The sequence below is a fragment of the Asterias amurensis genome, chromosome 21, assembly GCF_032118995.1.
Source record: "Asterias amurensis chromosome 21, ASM3211899v1".
Taxonomy (NCBI): Eukaryota; Metazoa; Echinodermata; class Asteroidea; order Forcipulatida; family Asteriidae; genus Asterias; species Asterias amurensis.
The window spans coordinates 11,826,364-11,844,630 of record NC_092668.1 but is presented as its reverse complement, the minus strand read 5'-3'; the positions used below and the strand labels follow the sequence as shown (position 1 = coordinate 11,844,630).

The window sequence follows — 18,267 nt, the reverse complement described above, 5'->3', positions numbered from 1 at the left end:
ACTGATGTTTATATCAATAATAATAAGCATGCATTGGATTACAGAAAAAGGTTTAATGATGAGTTCTCTACATCTCTTTAAAATGCTGCGTTATTAGTCGTTGATTGGCATCCTTGCCGTCACCTCAATTCCGAGTCTGTGTTAAGTTTGCCTGGTGGATTATAATCCTCTTAACATCCCGTCAGAAATAAAGCTCGATAATCGGCCGGCATCAGGCCATGACAGCTAGCTAGCTGCATAAGCCTTCCCCGTGCTGTCAAATACTCTCTTCCGATTGGTTTACGGTGACTTTTCACTCATTCTTTACCTTATAAAACGCGGGAAACGGACTGGAGGATGTCAAACTGTAAAAGTAACCTGTTGCGTTCTTCCAAAAAGAAAAAACCTTCCGGTCCAAGATGGCGTGTAACGCTGCAACATTTAGCCTTTTAGTCTTCCCATTAACTGGGGATCGGTTGTACAATACAACAGCCTGCCAAGACTGCGGCAAAACCTTGGAGACTTCTTCAGAAACGAGAGTCACTCGTAAAACCTGCCTATATGAAGCAACAACACCATGGAACTACAGGTCTAAAGAGACCAAACCCTCCCCTCACCAGTTATGGACGACTAGGTACCGTCCAGCGCGTAGACTAGCAGCCAATGCAAGGGAAAGAAGACGAATGGACAGCATCAATCGGGCATTTGATCTTTTACGTCAGAAGATTCCATCGGGTTACAGTGATCGTCGTAAACTCTCTAAACATGACACTTTACTTATGGCGCATAGTTACATAGAAGCATTACAGGAAATACTTGAAGACACCAAAAACAAAGAACATTCTCAAACTGCAGCCATTATGATAGATACAACACAATGTATACGTCGCTACGCCGATGAGGACCACTGAAATTAGAACAATCAGGTAAGATACAGAGAAATGAGTTACAGAATCGCTGATAACAATATTATAAAAACTGCATGAATTGTTAAGTAGACCTTCCAAGGGCCAATTTTCACAATAGATAGTTGTTTAGCAGCAAAGTGTGATTTCACAATACAAATCACTATCGTAATACTGACAACTTGACCAGTACTTTGTGAAATCGAGCTCCGTATACCACTACTAATGTTTCTCACATTTTGTTCAATTCTTCAATGAATTTGAACCTTTCAAAAATAATTCCGTCACAAATGGCCGATGCCAGTAAATGATTGAAAATATACTTGCTTTTGCGTTTGTTTTATTTCATTTTATAGATATATATTTGTTTAATTTTTCGCTTAATGTAGTGTCAATTTTTGTTGTGACCATTCATTTATGTTAGAGGCTAGTTTTAGTCCGAGCTTATAAGAGTTTTAGGCATAGGACTGCATTAAAAAGCACTAATCTTGACTGGTTTCTTGATTGACAATTTCCCGAAAATTTGCAGCAGTTTGAGACAATTTTGTTGGCTTGTTGAGGTTTAAGATGGTTTTCCCTTGTGGATAAGCCTCTATCAAAATCGCCCCGAATTATGGTACTTGTTATTGTGATATTTTGTTTAGAACATTTAAAGATGGTATGTCAGATTTTTTGGTTTAAAATTAATATGGTATTTTGATGGGGGCCGAGAAAGTTACAAGCTTTCATTTGAGCCATTACTCAAAAAATTCCGCCACTTATTAGTAGCAGTGAAATAAAGTGCTCAAATTAGTTTTTGTCGGGATCCCGACAATAAATCACGTGACAAATTCTTATGTGTTTTATAAGAAACGTTTTAAATTTTTGTCATGGTTCCTGACCATTAAAAAGAGAAAGTAAAAAAAAAAATCGTTAGAACGGGTCATACTCCTTGAAATACCATTCACTCAAAAAAAAATTTGTTTTTAATGTTTGGGACCAAATGAGAACACTGCAGTGTTCTCATCAAAGACCATGGTCTTTGACAATATTAACAATAGTGGCCATTGTCTCTAACATGTCAATTGCACATGCAGTAACCCTTACGTAAAAGCAAACAGTTTCAGGAATTTTATTACAATGTTTTGTTAAAGAGCAGTCTTCTCATGCGGTGTATCTCAACATATGCATAAAATAACAAACCTGTGAAAATTTGAGCTCAATTGGTCGTCGAAGTTGCGAGTTCTAAATTTTAGGTCTCGAAATCAAGTTCGTGGAAAATTACTTCTTTCTCCAAAACTAGGTCACTTCAGAGGGAGCCGTTTCTCACAATGTTTTACATTACCAACCTCTCCCCATTACTCTTTACCAAGTAAGGTTTTATGCCAATAATTATTTTGAGTAATTACCAATAGTGTCCACTGCCTTTAAAAGATATACACATACAGAGGAGTCAATGGAATTCGTTTTAAAGACGAATAACGGGCTTTAGGCCTGGTCTTTTGTTATTTACGTGAGAAATTAACTATGTCTAAAAACTACGTTACTTTAAGTTCAGAGGGTTCCTCACAATGTTTTATGCTATCAACAGCTCTCCATTGCTCTATAGTTTTTATGCTAACAATAACTTTGAGTAATTACCAATAGTGTCCAGTGCCTTTAACACAACTCAAATGACAATAGCGACGTCTGTAACATTGTCTTCTTTCAAGCCCCTGGTATTATAGTTTATATAAGCATTCCAAAGCCACGTGTTCGGGGTGAGAAAGACCGCGCTGTTGGCATGCTCTGCGAGAGGGCGTATACGCCGTTCCTTCAGTCAATGAAAATAATGTGATTCACTTTGGGGCGGAGCTTCGTTAGGCATTGTGGAGGGAGACTCTGTTCTCTAGACCGATTTGCCTGAACGGTCTAGGGAGGTTGAACCAATAAAACTAGCGGGCCTTGGTGATTAGAAGATTGCTTCAGACATTCTCACAAGAATGCCTGTCGTCCTGCGCAGGTTATTCGGTCAAAGGAACTTTAGATAAAGGATGGGACACTCGGCCAGTTCGTATGAAATATGAAGTGACAAATTATCTTGACCGCATGGAATTAGCTCTTGTTTTTGTTAATTTTTCCTAAACGAGCTGCTGAAACAGATGCAGAACGGCTAGTCTCGGCTAGTAGATATGATGAAAGGTTATGGAGATTTCCCATGGATCAAGTTCTTCCGACAGTCGAACAAACTGAGAACTCATTGAATCATACTTTTATTGTACTTTCATTATGTGCATGACGTATTGTTGTGATTTACCTATAGTGTTGGTTTGGTTGCACAAACGTTTCCATTGGTGCCAGTGTTAGTAACTACAGTATACAAATATTCAGTGGCTCAGAGTGGAACTGGAGGAATATTAATTAAAAAATTGGACTGTTCCATTTCACGAGGCGAAGCCGAGTGAAATGGATCAGTCCAAATTTTACCGAGCGATAATATTCCTTCCATTCCACGAATTAAAGCCACTCAATATTTGTTTTATATAAGTGACATATAGATCCTTGTAATTTGATGATTTTTAAAAGTAAAACATGAACAAATCACACAAATTACTGACAACCAAAAATCATATAGCGCCGCGTATAGCGCGGCAACAATGCACAAATCGGATCACAACCTTTTGCAGAGGTGCTCATTTGTTATAGCAGCGGCGCGGCGGCGCTGTACTGCTCAAAAACATTGGGAACAAGGATGATCCTAACTGTTGAATGGGAAATGCTATTCCCCATGGGCGAATAGGTGTTTTTGATCTCCGGTGCGGATGGGAGTAATAGTGAATGTCTCGTGAAGTAAGTTCCACCAATCAAATGACGAGGATCTGTATGTCAGTTATATAATCTGCACTATTTGTTTGACCTGGTTTTCAGCAACAGTGAAGATTGCGATTTTGAATAGTGGGTTATTATGTCCAGTGACTATAGGCAGGTAAGGACGTGTTTTGATTATTTTGACTATGGCTTCTTATTAAAAGCCGACAAGGCGTCAACGTCCTGAACATGTAGAATGCCCCGATCATTGGTAGGGCAAGTTTATAAAAGTATAATTCGCTAGGTGACCAAAAATACTCTCGCAGAAGAGACGTTTGTATTGATATTGCACAGAATCTTGCGTATACTATGTGGAACAAATGTAGGTCACTGCATGCGCTCAACGTTTAGCAGGTATCTTCAAAAATCCAAATTCAAGACGTACATTGCATTTCTGCACAGTTTATCTTATGTCATGTTGCTTTTGATCTCCACAGTAAGAAAACGCATCGTTGTTTCAGCATGGTGGCTACGGCTAACAGCATGGGGCTACAGCTGCGGCTCACAGCATGGTGGCTAAAGATACGGCTAACAGCATGGCGGCTTCAGCACTATGACTAGCAGCATGCCAACACTTCGGCTAACAGCATGGTGGCTAAGCACTACATGAACAGCATGGTGGCTAAAGCTACGACTAACAGCATGGTGGCTACAGCTGCGGCTAACCACATGGTGGCTAAAGCTATGGCTAATAACATCATGGTGGCTTCAGTACTATGACTAGCAGCATGCAAACACCGGCTAAAAGCATGGTGGCTGCGCAGTACAGGAACAGCACTAGCATGTGGCTTCTGCACAGCTTTAAGACTAGCAGCATGCCAATACTTTGGCAAACATCGTGATGGCTACAGCTACGGCTAACAGCATGGTGGCTGCGCAGTACAGGAACAGCATCAATGGTGGCTTCTGCACAGCTTTAAGACTAGCAGCATGCCAATAGTACGGCTAACAGCATGGTGGCGTCAGCGATGTGACTAGCAGCATGCCACACTTCGGCTTACAGCATGGTGGCTGAGAACTTTATAGGAACAGCATGAGCATGGTGGCCTCCGCACATCTTTAAGACTAGCAGCATGCCAATACTTCGGCTAACAGCATGGTGGCTACAGCTACGATTAACAGCATGGTGGTTAAAGCTACGGCTAACAAACATCATGGCTACAGCACCACGGCTTACGCCTATGGCTTCAGCAATGAAGAAGGACACGTTTAAAAAGAGTTGACAATTTTGTGTGCGTGTGTGTCTTTATGCTCCATTCTTCCAATTGCTGATGAGACGCCTTTATAACGTCATGTGTGTCGATGTAGACTATACCAACACTTTCAACCTTCTCGAATCTTCATAGTAAGCCGTTACAATACAATTTTAAAAGAGATACAAAATACTTTGGATGTTCTTCCTAACCCAACCCATAGTCCGAACTAACAATGCCAAACGGTTATTTGGCTAACTTATTCATTGGCCTAACTTTAACCATGCCGGTGAAATTTGTTTTGGTTTATTTAGCAGGATGCAATGAGAGTAAAACAGTACTTCATAAATCATTTTGTTATGTTGTTTATTTATTTATTTATTAGAAAACACCGTTCAATGAGGTTTGTTAGTTGGTCTCTTCGTCTGAGATGTTGCATCTGATTGTTGTGCCCTGTGGAAATCTGTTTATTATACTGACGGCATGCACCGTCTGCATATGCACCTTACACGTACTTTTATGCGGTAAATATCGGTTTGGCGTTTTGGGCTATAGAAAGAGCTTGGTAAAGGCAGTGGACACTATTGGTAATTGTCAAAGACTAGTCTCCACAGTTGATGTATCTCAACATATGCATAAAATAACAAACCTGTGAAAACTTGAGCTCAATCGCTCGTCGAATGTGCGAGATAATAATGGAAGAAAAAGCACCCTGTCAGACGTAGTTGTGTGCATTTAGATGGCCGATTTCGAGACCTCAAGTTCTTAATCTGAGGTCTCGAAATCAAATTCGTGGAAAATTACTTCTTTCTCGAAATCTATGGCACTTATATGAGGGAGCCGTTTCTTACAATGTTTTATACCATCAACCTCTCCCTATTACTCGTCACCAAGAAAAGTGTTATGCTAATAATTATTTTGAGTAATTACCAATAGTGTCCACTGCCTTTAAGGACAAAAAATATATATATTTTTTTATTATTTATGTTTTGGGGGCTTTACACTTTGAAAATAATGCGCATAACTACATGTGGGCCAAGCTTCTACTTTAGTCCCTCACATGCCCAATTCTAACCACAACGCGCCGATGTACTTTAAATAAAAAATAAACAAAAAACAACCATGGTTACGGGCCTGACCTCGTGACCGCGGCCTGACCTCGTGATGGCGGCCTTTAGCGAGTTATCTTTGGCACTATTGACTTGGTTGAACACATCGCATCTATCCTTCTATTGTATTAATTTTGTTCAAAAAATACGCTCTCTTGGGTTGATAGCCAATACAGGAATCAGAGCGCCCTCTGTTTTCTATCATTCTTATTGATGGTTTACTAAAATTGAACTTGTAGCCAATGGCTAAATTGCGTCATATGTGTACAATATTTAAAAGCAATAAATATTAGGCAATGAACAATACAAGGAAATGGTTAACCGACCGCTAAACACACATGAAAACTCAAAACATTAAAATATAGGAGAAGAACCCTATCATAAAGGCAACCCATTTTTAATTACCGAACCCATTCAAGCAATGAGCAAAACAAAAGCAATGATTAATAACCCAAACTTGATTAACCGCAACAACAGGCAGTAACAAATATTAACATACCCATATTTATGTCAACTTTGTTTAAAATATTGCGTCCACAAGGCCACCAAAAAAAAAAAAAACTGATTTAAATCCACAAAGACGAGCAGTATTAACGAATCGAAATAAAATGCGTGTGCATCCAGCGAGGGCGCCCTCTAGCTCTCTATCGATGACAATGTTTGTCATGATTATTCGCCTTGGAACCGGGACCCGTATAGGTTAATCCAAACTACAAACAATCCGCAGTTTCCCCAGCAACTAGACTCAATTATGAAGTCCCGCAGGAGACAAGGTTCGACCCCATTATTTTCTTGACCGAGAAGAATGATGCGATGCTAGTATACGCTTACTGTATATGATTTTGGCAGAGGTTCTCTAGTCTGCCATTAAAGGCAGTGGACACTATTGGTAATTATTCAAAATAATTATTAGCACAAAACCTTGTGACAAGTAATGAGGAGAGGTGACAGTATAAAGCATTGTGAGAAACGGCTCCCTCTGAAGTGACGTAGTTTTCGAAAAAGAAGTACTTTTCCACGAAATTGATTTCGAGACCTCGAGTTTAGAATTTGAGGTCTCGAAATCAAGCATCTGAAAGCACACAACTTCGTGCGACAAGTGTGTTTTTTCTTTCATTATCTCGCAACGACCAATTGAGCTCAAATTTTCACATGTTTGTTGTTTTATGCATATGTTGAGATACAGCAAGTGAGAAGACTGGTCTTTGACACTTACCAATAGTGTCCAGTGTCTTTAAGCACGTCAAAAACACATTATTTCCTGTACAAATTGAGAGTCGTACTAATTTGACAGCACCAAAACCTGAGGAGTTTGAAGTCCTGCAAGTAAATTTTCTCAATGAGGAGACCCTTCCCATGGTTATGTTCATCATGAATGAACCACTTCTCGGAACAGCGGATTCCTTTTACCAGAACACCAGGTCACGATGTCAAATCCAATCCAACCTCAATTACCATTCAAGGTGTGGCAAACAAACAACAATTTGGTGATTGATTTGCAATCATTCTGTATTTCATAATCATCGTCAACACTGAGTTGTAATTTCCATGCTCTATACATTTTTACACGCTGAACTGCCCAGCATCCATTGAGCAGTCGACCCCCCCCCCCTGCTCGCCCTCCCAATGTTGCTTGCCTTTAATTACGTTTAAAACCGTGAGTTCAGAATCTGTACAAACTTCGAAATTTAATTACAAAACGTCGTCACTGATTTGACAGATAATGAGATGTTTACGCATGCGCCGTGTGTATGATAACCAATTATTCCACTGACGATTCTGGCAGATTTATTAGTATGCCTCATCCTGACATGCAGAATAAATATTGGATTGTTCAGGATGCAGTGTGTGATGTACATGTACTAAGTCCATGTATGCGTGGTTGTATACGTCGTGGTCTTGGACGACCACCGATGAACGACACTGCATATAATTATGTACATGTATAGGACTACATAACATGGACTACGACGTGTGTGGCAACAACATTCATCGTCATACAGCAAGCTTTTGCTCTTCCTGAATTATGTTCATCTGTTCTTAAAGAAAAACGTTAATGTAGGTAAGACGCACACATTTATATCACTCGAAGCACACACTCTTTAAAATGCGTACACATCTAGGAGAAAATAGATTAGCTGTTTTGTATTTGATTTGATATACGATTTATATCTGAATGAGCGTTAAGATTTATTTAAAGGAACACGTTGCCTTGGATCGGTCGAGCTGGATTGATAATTTTGAAGTAGAATATCTTCACACATCCCTCGAAGTTGCATGGTTTTCCTTTTACGTCAAGAACTAATACAAAACGGTCGGCCATTTTATGGGAGTCAAAATTTCACTTCCCAAAAAGGCCAACCATGTTTCATCAAGACATAAAAGGCAAACCTCGAATTTCGAGGCATGTTTGTGCGGATCATTTTATTCTACTAAATAAAATTATCTATCCAACCATTCGCATTTCATAATAATTGGCTTCGAACGCTGTTCAAAGACAAACTCGTCCGATCTAAGGTAACGTGTTCCTTTAAAGATTGCACCCGGCCCACGCTTCACAACTACTTCCGTTGTATCCTTACCTGTATAATTATACCTCAACACAGAAACAGTGTTTAAGCATTTTTTAAATGTTTGAATCAAAGCGGCGCATATATTATAGTCATGTTAACTATAATGTAACTATGTATTCGATCCTCTAACTGTTAATTCCCACAATCCCTTCTCTTTTACAAAAAAAAATCCAACAACTACAGATTGTCATTTAAAGGGTCTATGTAACTTTTGTAGAACAAAAAACACAATGTCCACAGATTTACACTAAACTTACGCAGTTTGAAGATAATGATGGTAGAAAGCTTCCCTGAAAATATTACGTGCTGAGGTGCTGTAGTTTTGGGGAAATGAGTAAAACAATGTCATGAAAATAATTTTCGTCTCATGAGATGAAAATTATTTTAATCATTTACAAACGTATTTTCATGACATTTTTTTATACTAATTTCTCAAAAAATACAGCACCTCAGTAAGTTATATTTGAAGGGAAGCTTTCCACTATCATTATCTTCAAACCCTGTACACTGTTATTCTGCTGTGTAAAAAAACGTTGTGTAAAATCTTTTTTAAACAACTTGTGTAATTTGTACACAACGTTGTGTACTCATTTCCAAGTTGTGTACAATGCTAGTTGTGTAATTATTATAAATCGATAAAACCTCCAAAACTGAATTTACACAACTATTGTGTAAACTTTGAAGCACGTGATCAAAAAGCAACCAATCACGAAGTACTTTTGCTTGGCAAACAAAACGAACAAAACAAAATGGCTGACGTACTTTGCCGCTACTGTCGACGTCAAAAGCAGCGAGGATTCGAAGATTTTGTTCATTGTGGCGGTAAGTAAATAACAATTCACTGGTTTGAACGAAGAGTACCGTAATAAGGACCATTTTGTGTGGGTATCTGTCAGTTGGCTTTCGGTAAATTAGCATAAAATTATAAGTTTTTACCTCGTCGATGACAACGGGTTACGCGGATCGTAAAGGCCATTGTTACAACGCTGCCACTGTGCAGCGAAAATTTAAAGTTTGCATGTAGGCCTAACTATAAGATTGTTAACCCTCCGTAGTCAGATCAATGGGCCCAAGAGAGACGTCAACCCATGAGAAGTTTGGTCATTCAATGCAGACACTTTTAAAAATAAGTTTGACAGTTTTAACGTTAGTTATTCAAGTCAGTTTTGCTGTATTTTCCGACTAGTTCTATCATTCAATCATGTCTATTTCGTCAACTCGACCTATCTCCAACGAGAGTACAAAAATATTGATTTTTAGTCCCCCCGTGCACCACGCACACAGACAAACCGCGTGTGTTTCGGGGTGCTCCATGGTCTCACATGCACAGCAGTGTGTGAAGGCTTGAACATTTTTCATTGACATTTGTATATCTTCTGACGATTAGGGCTTGAAATTTTTTATTCGGTATAATGGAATTATTTGGTATGATGCAAAGAAATTTTAACTGCAAAACATTGCTGGGAATTTTAGACTCGTACGTACATTGTGAAAAAAATGCAAAGCAACTGGAAGAAAAACAATTATGCCCTTTGGATCAGCACTAACCTAAAGTCGTGCTGGTGGGACTAACTAGTGACCCCTCATGTTTTTTTTGTAGGCCTACTCTCAGCTACTTGATTCTGTGTTTTAAGTATCTGTTCATTCAGACTATTTCAAAGTTGTCTTTCTTTTTTAAACAGGGTGACACGTAACAGATATCCAACACTACATAATCAGCATTCCTGTATTGAAGCACCAGCCACTGCCATTCATCCTTCTCACTTGGTGGAACTTGCTACAGCACAAACTAGTTAAGGATGAGTACTAGTTGGATTCTGAACGTCAAGCTATGGAGATTATTATGTGCTGGATGTGGAACAATCATGAACTATCAGCCACACTGTTCAATACACGCCTGTACTGTTAGGAAATGCAAGAAGAATAGCAAAAACCAGCTCCCTGGAACTACCAACATGACTATCTGGATGGACCGAGTAGATGAACTTGTTTCATTGGAGAGTTTAAAATGAACAATTGACTGCAAAACAGTATTTACAAGGGGAAGCTGGATGTTTGAAAAGTGGACAGTTTGTTTGCCATGTTGCATTCCTTTTTGTGTCATTTTATAACTAAATTACAGTTTGTCTGAGTGACACGACACAGCGTGTTGCTCTTGAAATTCACAGTTTTTCTATAAAAAAAACATGTTTAACAAGCAATATTAAAAACCTGCTATTGCGCAAAGCATTTTGGCCTTGGCCAAGTTCTCTCTTGGACCATTTTGTCAACATGAGGTCGATATTGGCTGGTGACCAACACATTTTTATTGTCATTTGTGATGAATGAATGTATGATTGGTGCAGTTTTGACCAATAAAATTCATTTAAATATCGTTAAAAACAAGTTGCTGAATTATTTTCTCATTATGTGTCTACACTTTGCTTAAAAATGGGCGTTCCACAACTAATATTAATACATTGTGAACAACTATAATTGTGGAAACAAATTAACTGATTGTTATGTAAACAGTTTGCACAATAATAGCTAATTTGGTACTTTACACATGATTTTGTAGAATTTAATCTTACAAAATGATGTGTAATTAAGTATACCCAATTATTGTGTAAACTGTTTACACAGCTACTTGGTTAAAAATCTTTTACACATAATTGTGTACACTTATCACACAACTGTTGTTTAAAAACTACACAACTGGGGTTGTGTAAACCGTTTACACAACAGTTGCTAGGTTCATATAGTAAACAGGGGTTGTGTAAAATTTTACACAAGTTGTGTAATATTTTTAACCAATTAATGTGTAAACCGTTTACACAACTAGTTGTGTAAAAAACTTTTACACATAATTGTGTACAATTATCACACAACTGTTGTTTAAAAACTACACAACTGGGGTTGTGTAAACCGTTTACACAACAGTTGCTAGGTTCATATAGTAAACAGGGGTTGTGTAAAATTTTACACAAGTTGTGTAAGATTTAACACAACCGAAATAACAGTGTAAGTTTAATGTAAATCTATGGACATTTTGAAAAAGTACCAAAATCCTCTAAACAAGATTCATTTCATGTTTGAAGTGATTATTCATATTTCATAAAGTCAACCCCGTCGCACATTTTACTCCCGGCGCTAATGAGACAACTTTTATAAGCGCTTGAGCTATAATCCACTTATTAAAATTTAGAGTCATTCATGGCTTTTGAATATAATTGTTAAAAACATTGCTGAATGCTGATACTGAGGAGGTTATAAACTATGTGGGTGGACGAAGGGTGTGCCTGGGCACAAAGAGTCACGGTTGTGGACTGAAGAGGTAATAAACGATGTGGGTGGACGAAAGGTGTGGCTGGGCACAAAGAGTCATGGTGGTGAACTGAAGGGGTATGTGGGTGGACGAAGGGTGTGCATGGGCACAAAGAGTCAGGGTGGTGAACTGCAGAGGTATATGGGTGGATGAAGGGTGTGCCCGGGCTCAAAGAGTCATGGTGGTGGAGAGGTCTGTGGGTGGACGCAGGGTGTGCCTGGGCACTTAGAGTCATGGTGGTGAACTGAAGGGGTATGTGGGTGGACGAAGGGTGTGCATGGGCACCAAGAGTCATGGTGGTGGAGAGGTCTGTGGGTGGAGGCAGGATGTTTACAGATTTTCAAACATGATTACGCTTTAAAACAGGCAATTACGAATGAGAACAAAATAGACTCGGTCTTAAACGGCAGAAACCTTATACCTGGTAGTTTATAGGCTGGACACTTTGGTTATTACTGAACATAATTGTTGGCATAAAACCTTACTTGGTAACGAGTAATGGGGAGCTGTTGATAGTATAAAACATTGTGAGGAAACGGTTCCATGTGAAGTAACGTTACGTAGTAACGTAGTAACGTAGTTTTCCACGAACTTGATTTCGAGACATCAGAATTAGATATTGAAGTGTCGGAATCAACCATCTGAAAGTACACAACTTCCTGTGTCAAGAGAGTTTTTTCTTTCTCACAACTTCATCAACCAATTGAGCTCAAATTTTCACAGGATTGTTATTTTATGCATGTGTTGAGACAGCAAGTGAGGAGACTGGTCTTTGACAATTACCAATAGAGTCCTTATCACACTACGGGCAAGCAACAGTAACTTCACAAAAAAGAGGACATGACAACATTTCAATAATTTTTGTCTAGTATTTTCAACTTTGAATGGTAAAACCGAGATTTAAAAGAGAGAAAATCAGCTTATTCGAGGCAAAAACAGTTGCAAGGCTGCCAGTGTCAGTGTTGTTGCTCTAGTTTACAATAACTCTTCCACAGTGACATGTAGTCAGCATGGGATCAGGAGAGCAGATAGGCCTACACAACATAATGTATTAATGAGGCTATAGCAATTCACTTCGTTCAGTGCTTGAGGCTGGAATCCAAACTGGGACGAAATATAAATCACCACATGTCACAATTTCATACTTGGTCTATTTCATACTTTTAGGTTTGTTAATCAATAATTTAGAATTAATTTCCCAGCAGTGTTGCTTAAAGACATTGGACACTATTGGTAATTGTCAAAGACTCATCTTCACAGTTGGTGTATCTCAACATATGCATAAAATAACAAACCTGTGATAATTTGAGCTCAATCGGTCGTCGACGTTGCGAGATATAAATGAAAGAAAAAAACATCCTTGTCGCACCATGGTCACACGAAGTTGTATGCTTTCAGATGCTTGATTGTAAGACCTCATTATTCTAAATCTATGGGTCTCGAAATCAAATTCGTGGAACTTCTTCTTTCTCGAAAACTACGTTACTTTAGAGTGAGCTGTTTCTCACAATGTTTTACACTATCAACAGCTCCCCGATTACTCGTAATCAAGAAATGTTTTATGCTAATAATTATTTTGAGTAAATACCAATAGTGTCCACTGACTTTAAAGGAACACGTTGCCTTGGATCGGACGAGTTGGTCAAAACGAAAGCGTTTGTAACCGTTTGTTATATAATGCATATGGTTGGAAAGATGTTTTAAAAGTAGAATACAATGATCCACACAAGTTTGCCTCAAATTTGCGTGGTTTTCCTTCTACTGTGCGAACTAACACGGTCGGCCATTTATGGGAGTCAAAATTTTGACCCCCATAAATGGCCGACGTTGTTAGTCGACGAGGTAAAAGGAAAACCACGCAATTTTGAGGCACGTTTGTGTGGATCATTGTATTCTACTTTTACAACATCTTTCTACCCATATGCATTTTATAAAAAACGGTTACAAAGACCAACTCGACCGATCCAAGGCAATGTGTTCCTTTAAGTTCAGCAAACAAACTTTTTTAAATTTTTATTAAAGTAATCTTTGTTTTATAAAAAGTGAACAAGAAAGGCATATTCCAATAAACCAGTTCCTTTTTCATTACATCAAACAAGACACATTTTAGACAACAATATTATTTGTAAAAAAAGTTAGCGTCCGAGTACAAAAAAAGGGAATGAGGAGAGGCTATATTTAATTTTGTTTATTTTCAAGACGGCCGCCATTCTTTTCAAAACGAACCACCGTTCTTTAATACAGTTTAAACACACAATACATAAATGCAACATGTAGGACAATACATTGAAAAACGTGCCGAGATCGTTAAAATAATTAACGTTGAAACTAAACAAAAACATCATAAGAACAAAGAGAAACAAGGAGGCGGCCTCTAAATGAAGCGGTCGGGAGCATTTACTTTGCCTGATAATGAAACTGAATCCTTCTATTGAAATTAAATCCGCCTTCGCACATCACGATGACGGTATTAGACCAAGGGGAATGCTTGATTTCGTTCTTGTCGGCCATTAAAATATCAATCAGCTTGCTCAACCTCATCACAAATATCAGCACAACTTATAATACTTCAAGGATATGCAGTGCGTCACTGATGATTCCCATTGCATACATAACCAGTTTAAATCCCTCAACTGACATGTCCAGTCAAATAACAACTGGATTTCATACACTTGATATTTAATATGCTGAATAACTTAACATGGTTATGTAAATCTTGCAGCGAGATCCTGACTGAAGAAAATACATCCGAAAATAACTCTGTTGCTTGACCATTGTTGATAATTCTTGTATTGCAGTTTCCGTGGTGAGGATGGGTAGCCGGCCATCATCGAACTACAATGGCAGGAATGGAACTATGGCAAACGAAGCTGAAACTGCATTAAGAACAGAGAATACCCAGCTTAAAGAAAAGCTTAACGCCTTGAAGGAATTTGACCCAGTCAGAATTCAACAAGAAAATGAGGAACTACGAAGAATCAACAAAGATCTTAACGAACAACTGGAGGAGCTTCGAATATCCACACCAGCATCAAGACCCTCAGAAACAGATTCAAATGATTATCAAAGGAATAACTCAATCAATTCTAGTGCTCCTACAAAAGAAAAAGACAGATCATCAAGAAAACAGATATCCAAATTGGTTGCACATAAGATGAGTGATATTGATGCATATGGCCAGGGAATTCCGCTGGAAAAGCATCCGCCAATTAAAATAAAGAACCATCGAAAAAAGAACAAGAAAAAAGAACCTACTGAAGATGTTTGTACAGACGCCGTTATTAAGGAATTAACCAATGATGACGTCATCAATGGCGCTACGGCAGGAACACCTTCTGACAAACCAACAGTCGTCCAAGAAGCTCAAGATATTTCAGAACCAGATCATGCCAATGCTGACAAAAAATCCTGCCAAGAGAGTGATCTACTGTCTTAATTGAATCTCCAGCTACCATCAAAACAATTTGAAATAAACTGACCCGATGTGTATTAATATAAAGGACTCTTGCACGTGATATAAGACATTATTACATTTCCTTTAAAGCCATTATACACTTTCGGCAAACAGTATTGTCCAAGTCCCACACTTCGTGTATCACAACTTATATATAAAATAACAATCCTGTGGAAATTTAGGCTCAATCGGACATCGGAGTCGGGAGAAAATAACTGGAAAACCCACTCCTGTTTTCGCGCGTTTCGCCGTGTCATGACATGTGTTTATAACAAATCCGTAATTCTCGCTAACGAGAATTTATATTGTTTTACCGTTTTCTCAAAAAGTAAAGCATTTCATGGACTAATATTTCAAGAGAAGTCTTTCACCATTACCTTCTGTAAACCCTGTAAATTATTTGTAAATCTGTGAACTTTTTTTTTGTCTGTACCAAAAGGGTCCAATGGCTTTAATGTTAAAATGTTGAAGCAGCTGCCGTTTTTTCATCAGAAGTTATAATTTGAGAGGCTGAGAGGAAACTTCTGTAGATGCACCTTAAACAATGATGATTGATAAGTAATGATGAACGGAGAAGGTATCACATCACATTATATTATTGTTGTTCAATGAGAATAATATGCCATTGCAACCAAGCATAACGAGCACATTGACCATCCTTCGGTGCACATGCATTTTTAACATATATACCTTTCGCACACATTAATGACAAAGTCAAACCAGTACTCTTATCCCAATAAAGGCACTGGACATCATTGGTAATTATTCAAAATAGTTGTGAGCATAAAACTAACTTGGTTATATGAGCAACGGAGAGCTGTCGATAATAGCCCCCTGGGAAGCAAATTTTGTTTTGTCTTGAGAAAGAAGTTACAATTTCCCACTAAGATATTTGAATTCAAGGAATCTGAGAGCACACAACTTGTAAACAAGGGTGTCTTTTCTTCCATTACTCTCCAGCATCTTCGAGGACAATTGAGTTCAAATTTTCACACGTTTGTAATTTTATGCATTCGTTGAGATACACCAAGTGAGAAAACTGGCTTTTGACATTTTACCAAAGGTGTCCAGTGCCAAAACAATTATTTTGAATATGTCTAGCATATTTTGAAATTGTCTACCATAGGTCTAGCACAAAATTGACATGTGTTTTTGTGCCGCCGAAGGTTTTGAAATGAATCACGTTTAAAAAAACAAAGTCTTGGGAAAACTACCAGTAAGTATAGACAGTGCAAGACTTCCTGCAAATTTGTTATATAAAAAAACACAACTAGAAATTCAGAGTTAGTTTTATAACAAACTCTAGGTGTTCGGTTTCCGGGAGAAAAAGCCTGGTGTGAAAAACAAATATTGCATCTTGCTTTGTTCTCAAAATTTGTAATAAATGATAAAAATTGCACAAAATTTTCAAAAACATAATGATGGCGTCATCATGACGTCATTTTACGAGTCCAAGAAGTTAATGTCCTTGATTTTTTTGGTTTGGCAGAAAAACAACTTTGAAAAGTGCACCTATAAAGCAGTACCACATGACACATGTTGACGTCACCAAGCTAAGACGCCACAGATAAGTTGCTATGAAGGAGATTATGTATACAAATTTTGAAACAATTATCATAAACTCTGCCACCCCACAGCCATACATGTAGTAGAAGTGTATTTTGAGATGAGTTTAATCTGCCGCTAGATGACGCACATACATTTAGTGACGTAATTGGTATTAATTTTTTAAACCAGACCTTTGACAGAGTTGTATTAAGGTCTGGTAAAGCATCAAAAAGTGTACATATCAACCCTAAAATCCATTAAATAACGCATTTTCAAAGTATCAAGTAATTCCAGTTTAGACAGGTCAAAAGGTCACGAGAAGGTCACCAACGTATCCATATTTGCAAAGTATGTAAAGCCCTTTAATATGATCATGGAGGTAGATGATGTATGATTGTCAAAATAGCTTGTGTGGTTGCGGAAATAATATGAACTTATGAAATATCGACGACTTCAGAAGAGACTACATGTATACCGTAAGGGAACTGTATGTTGAACACGCCTTGAACGAAGACTATTAATTATACGCGAAGCATCGCGCTCTAATGAGCACTGGGTGACTCAACTGGCGTAACTCAACACGTGTTTTATGTGTAAAATCTTTACGCACGACCAATGGTGGAACTTTTCAACCTCAATTTTGAACCGGAAGACTATGTCAAAATGGGGTCATGTCTGTGAGGCGTTTACAGAGTTTTTAATTACCTTTCCAATGATGTATCGATTGTTATGATCAAATTGATCGATTGAGTAAGGCATGCTGGGGAAAAATGGCGTAGTGAGATCGATCACCCCTGGGAACGAGGTTGAACTAGGATATAAGTATAATTTCAACTGTGCCCGGATATTAAGCAGTCAATATTACTTTTATTTACCAAATAATATAGATTCTTCTCATCTGATTGGTTAAACGATTTCATGAACTGGGCCTTGATTTTGAAATGTATAAAAGTGTAATAACTTACCAAAATCATGTCTTCGTGTCTTTCATTTCGCATACACGGGCAAAATAGGGCAATCCAAACACAACAATCCAACAGTCAACGTCAACGTCAACATCAGGTTGATTCCATGTGGTTGTTGATGAGCTTCATCAGATAGTCTTCAAAGATTTTACGGCGTATTTTATCAGCTGCTTTGTGCCTTTGCTATCGGTGGCATCCATCTCTCGTACTCCCTTGTTGTCAATGAGGTGAAATCTTGCTTCAGCCATTTTACATTGCGAGTTTGACATGAACACAATTAAATTTCCCACACAAAACAACTACGGTGAAAGGTCGTCTGCGAATAAAGGTCACAGCTATAGTTCATGTAGTTCGCGCCGTGACACGACGAACGTATACAAACGCATCAAACACTTGCGCGACCTACATGTA

At 38.3% G+C, this 18,267-nt stretch overlaps 1 protein-coding gene across 2 annotated transcripts; it reads left to right on the top strand.

Moving 5' to 3' along the window:
- The first annotated feature begins 7,940 nt into the window (after positions 1-7,940).
- LOC139953390 (uncharacterized) lies at positions 7,941-17,846 on the top strand. Of its 2 annotated transcripts, none has more exons than XM_071952902.1 (2): positions 7,941-8,070; positions 14,688-17,846. In XM_071952902.1, exon 2 carries the CDS (start codon positions 14,702-14,704, stop codon positions 15,323-15,325), a length of 624 nt encoding a protein of 207 aa, XP_071809003.1. In that variant the 5' UTR covers positions 7,941-8,070; positions 14,688-14,701; the 3' UTR covers positions 15,326-17,846. The 2 variants fall into 2 exon arrangements, with proteins under 2 accessions (XP_071809003.1, XP_071809002.1); XM_071952901.1 differs by having other exon boundaries at positions 7,955-8,074.
- The last annotated feature ends 421 nt before the right edge of the window (positions 17,847-18,267 follow it).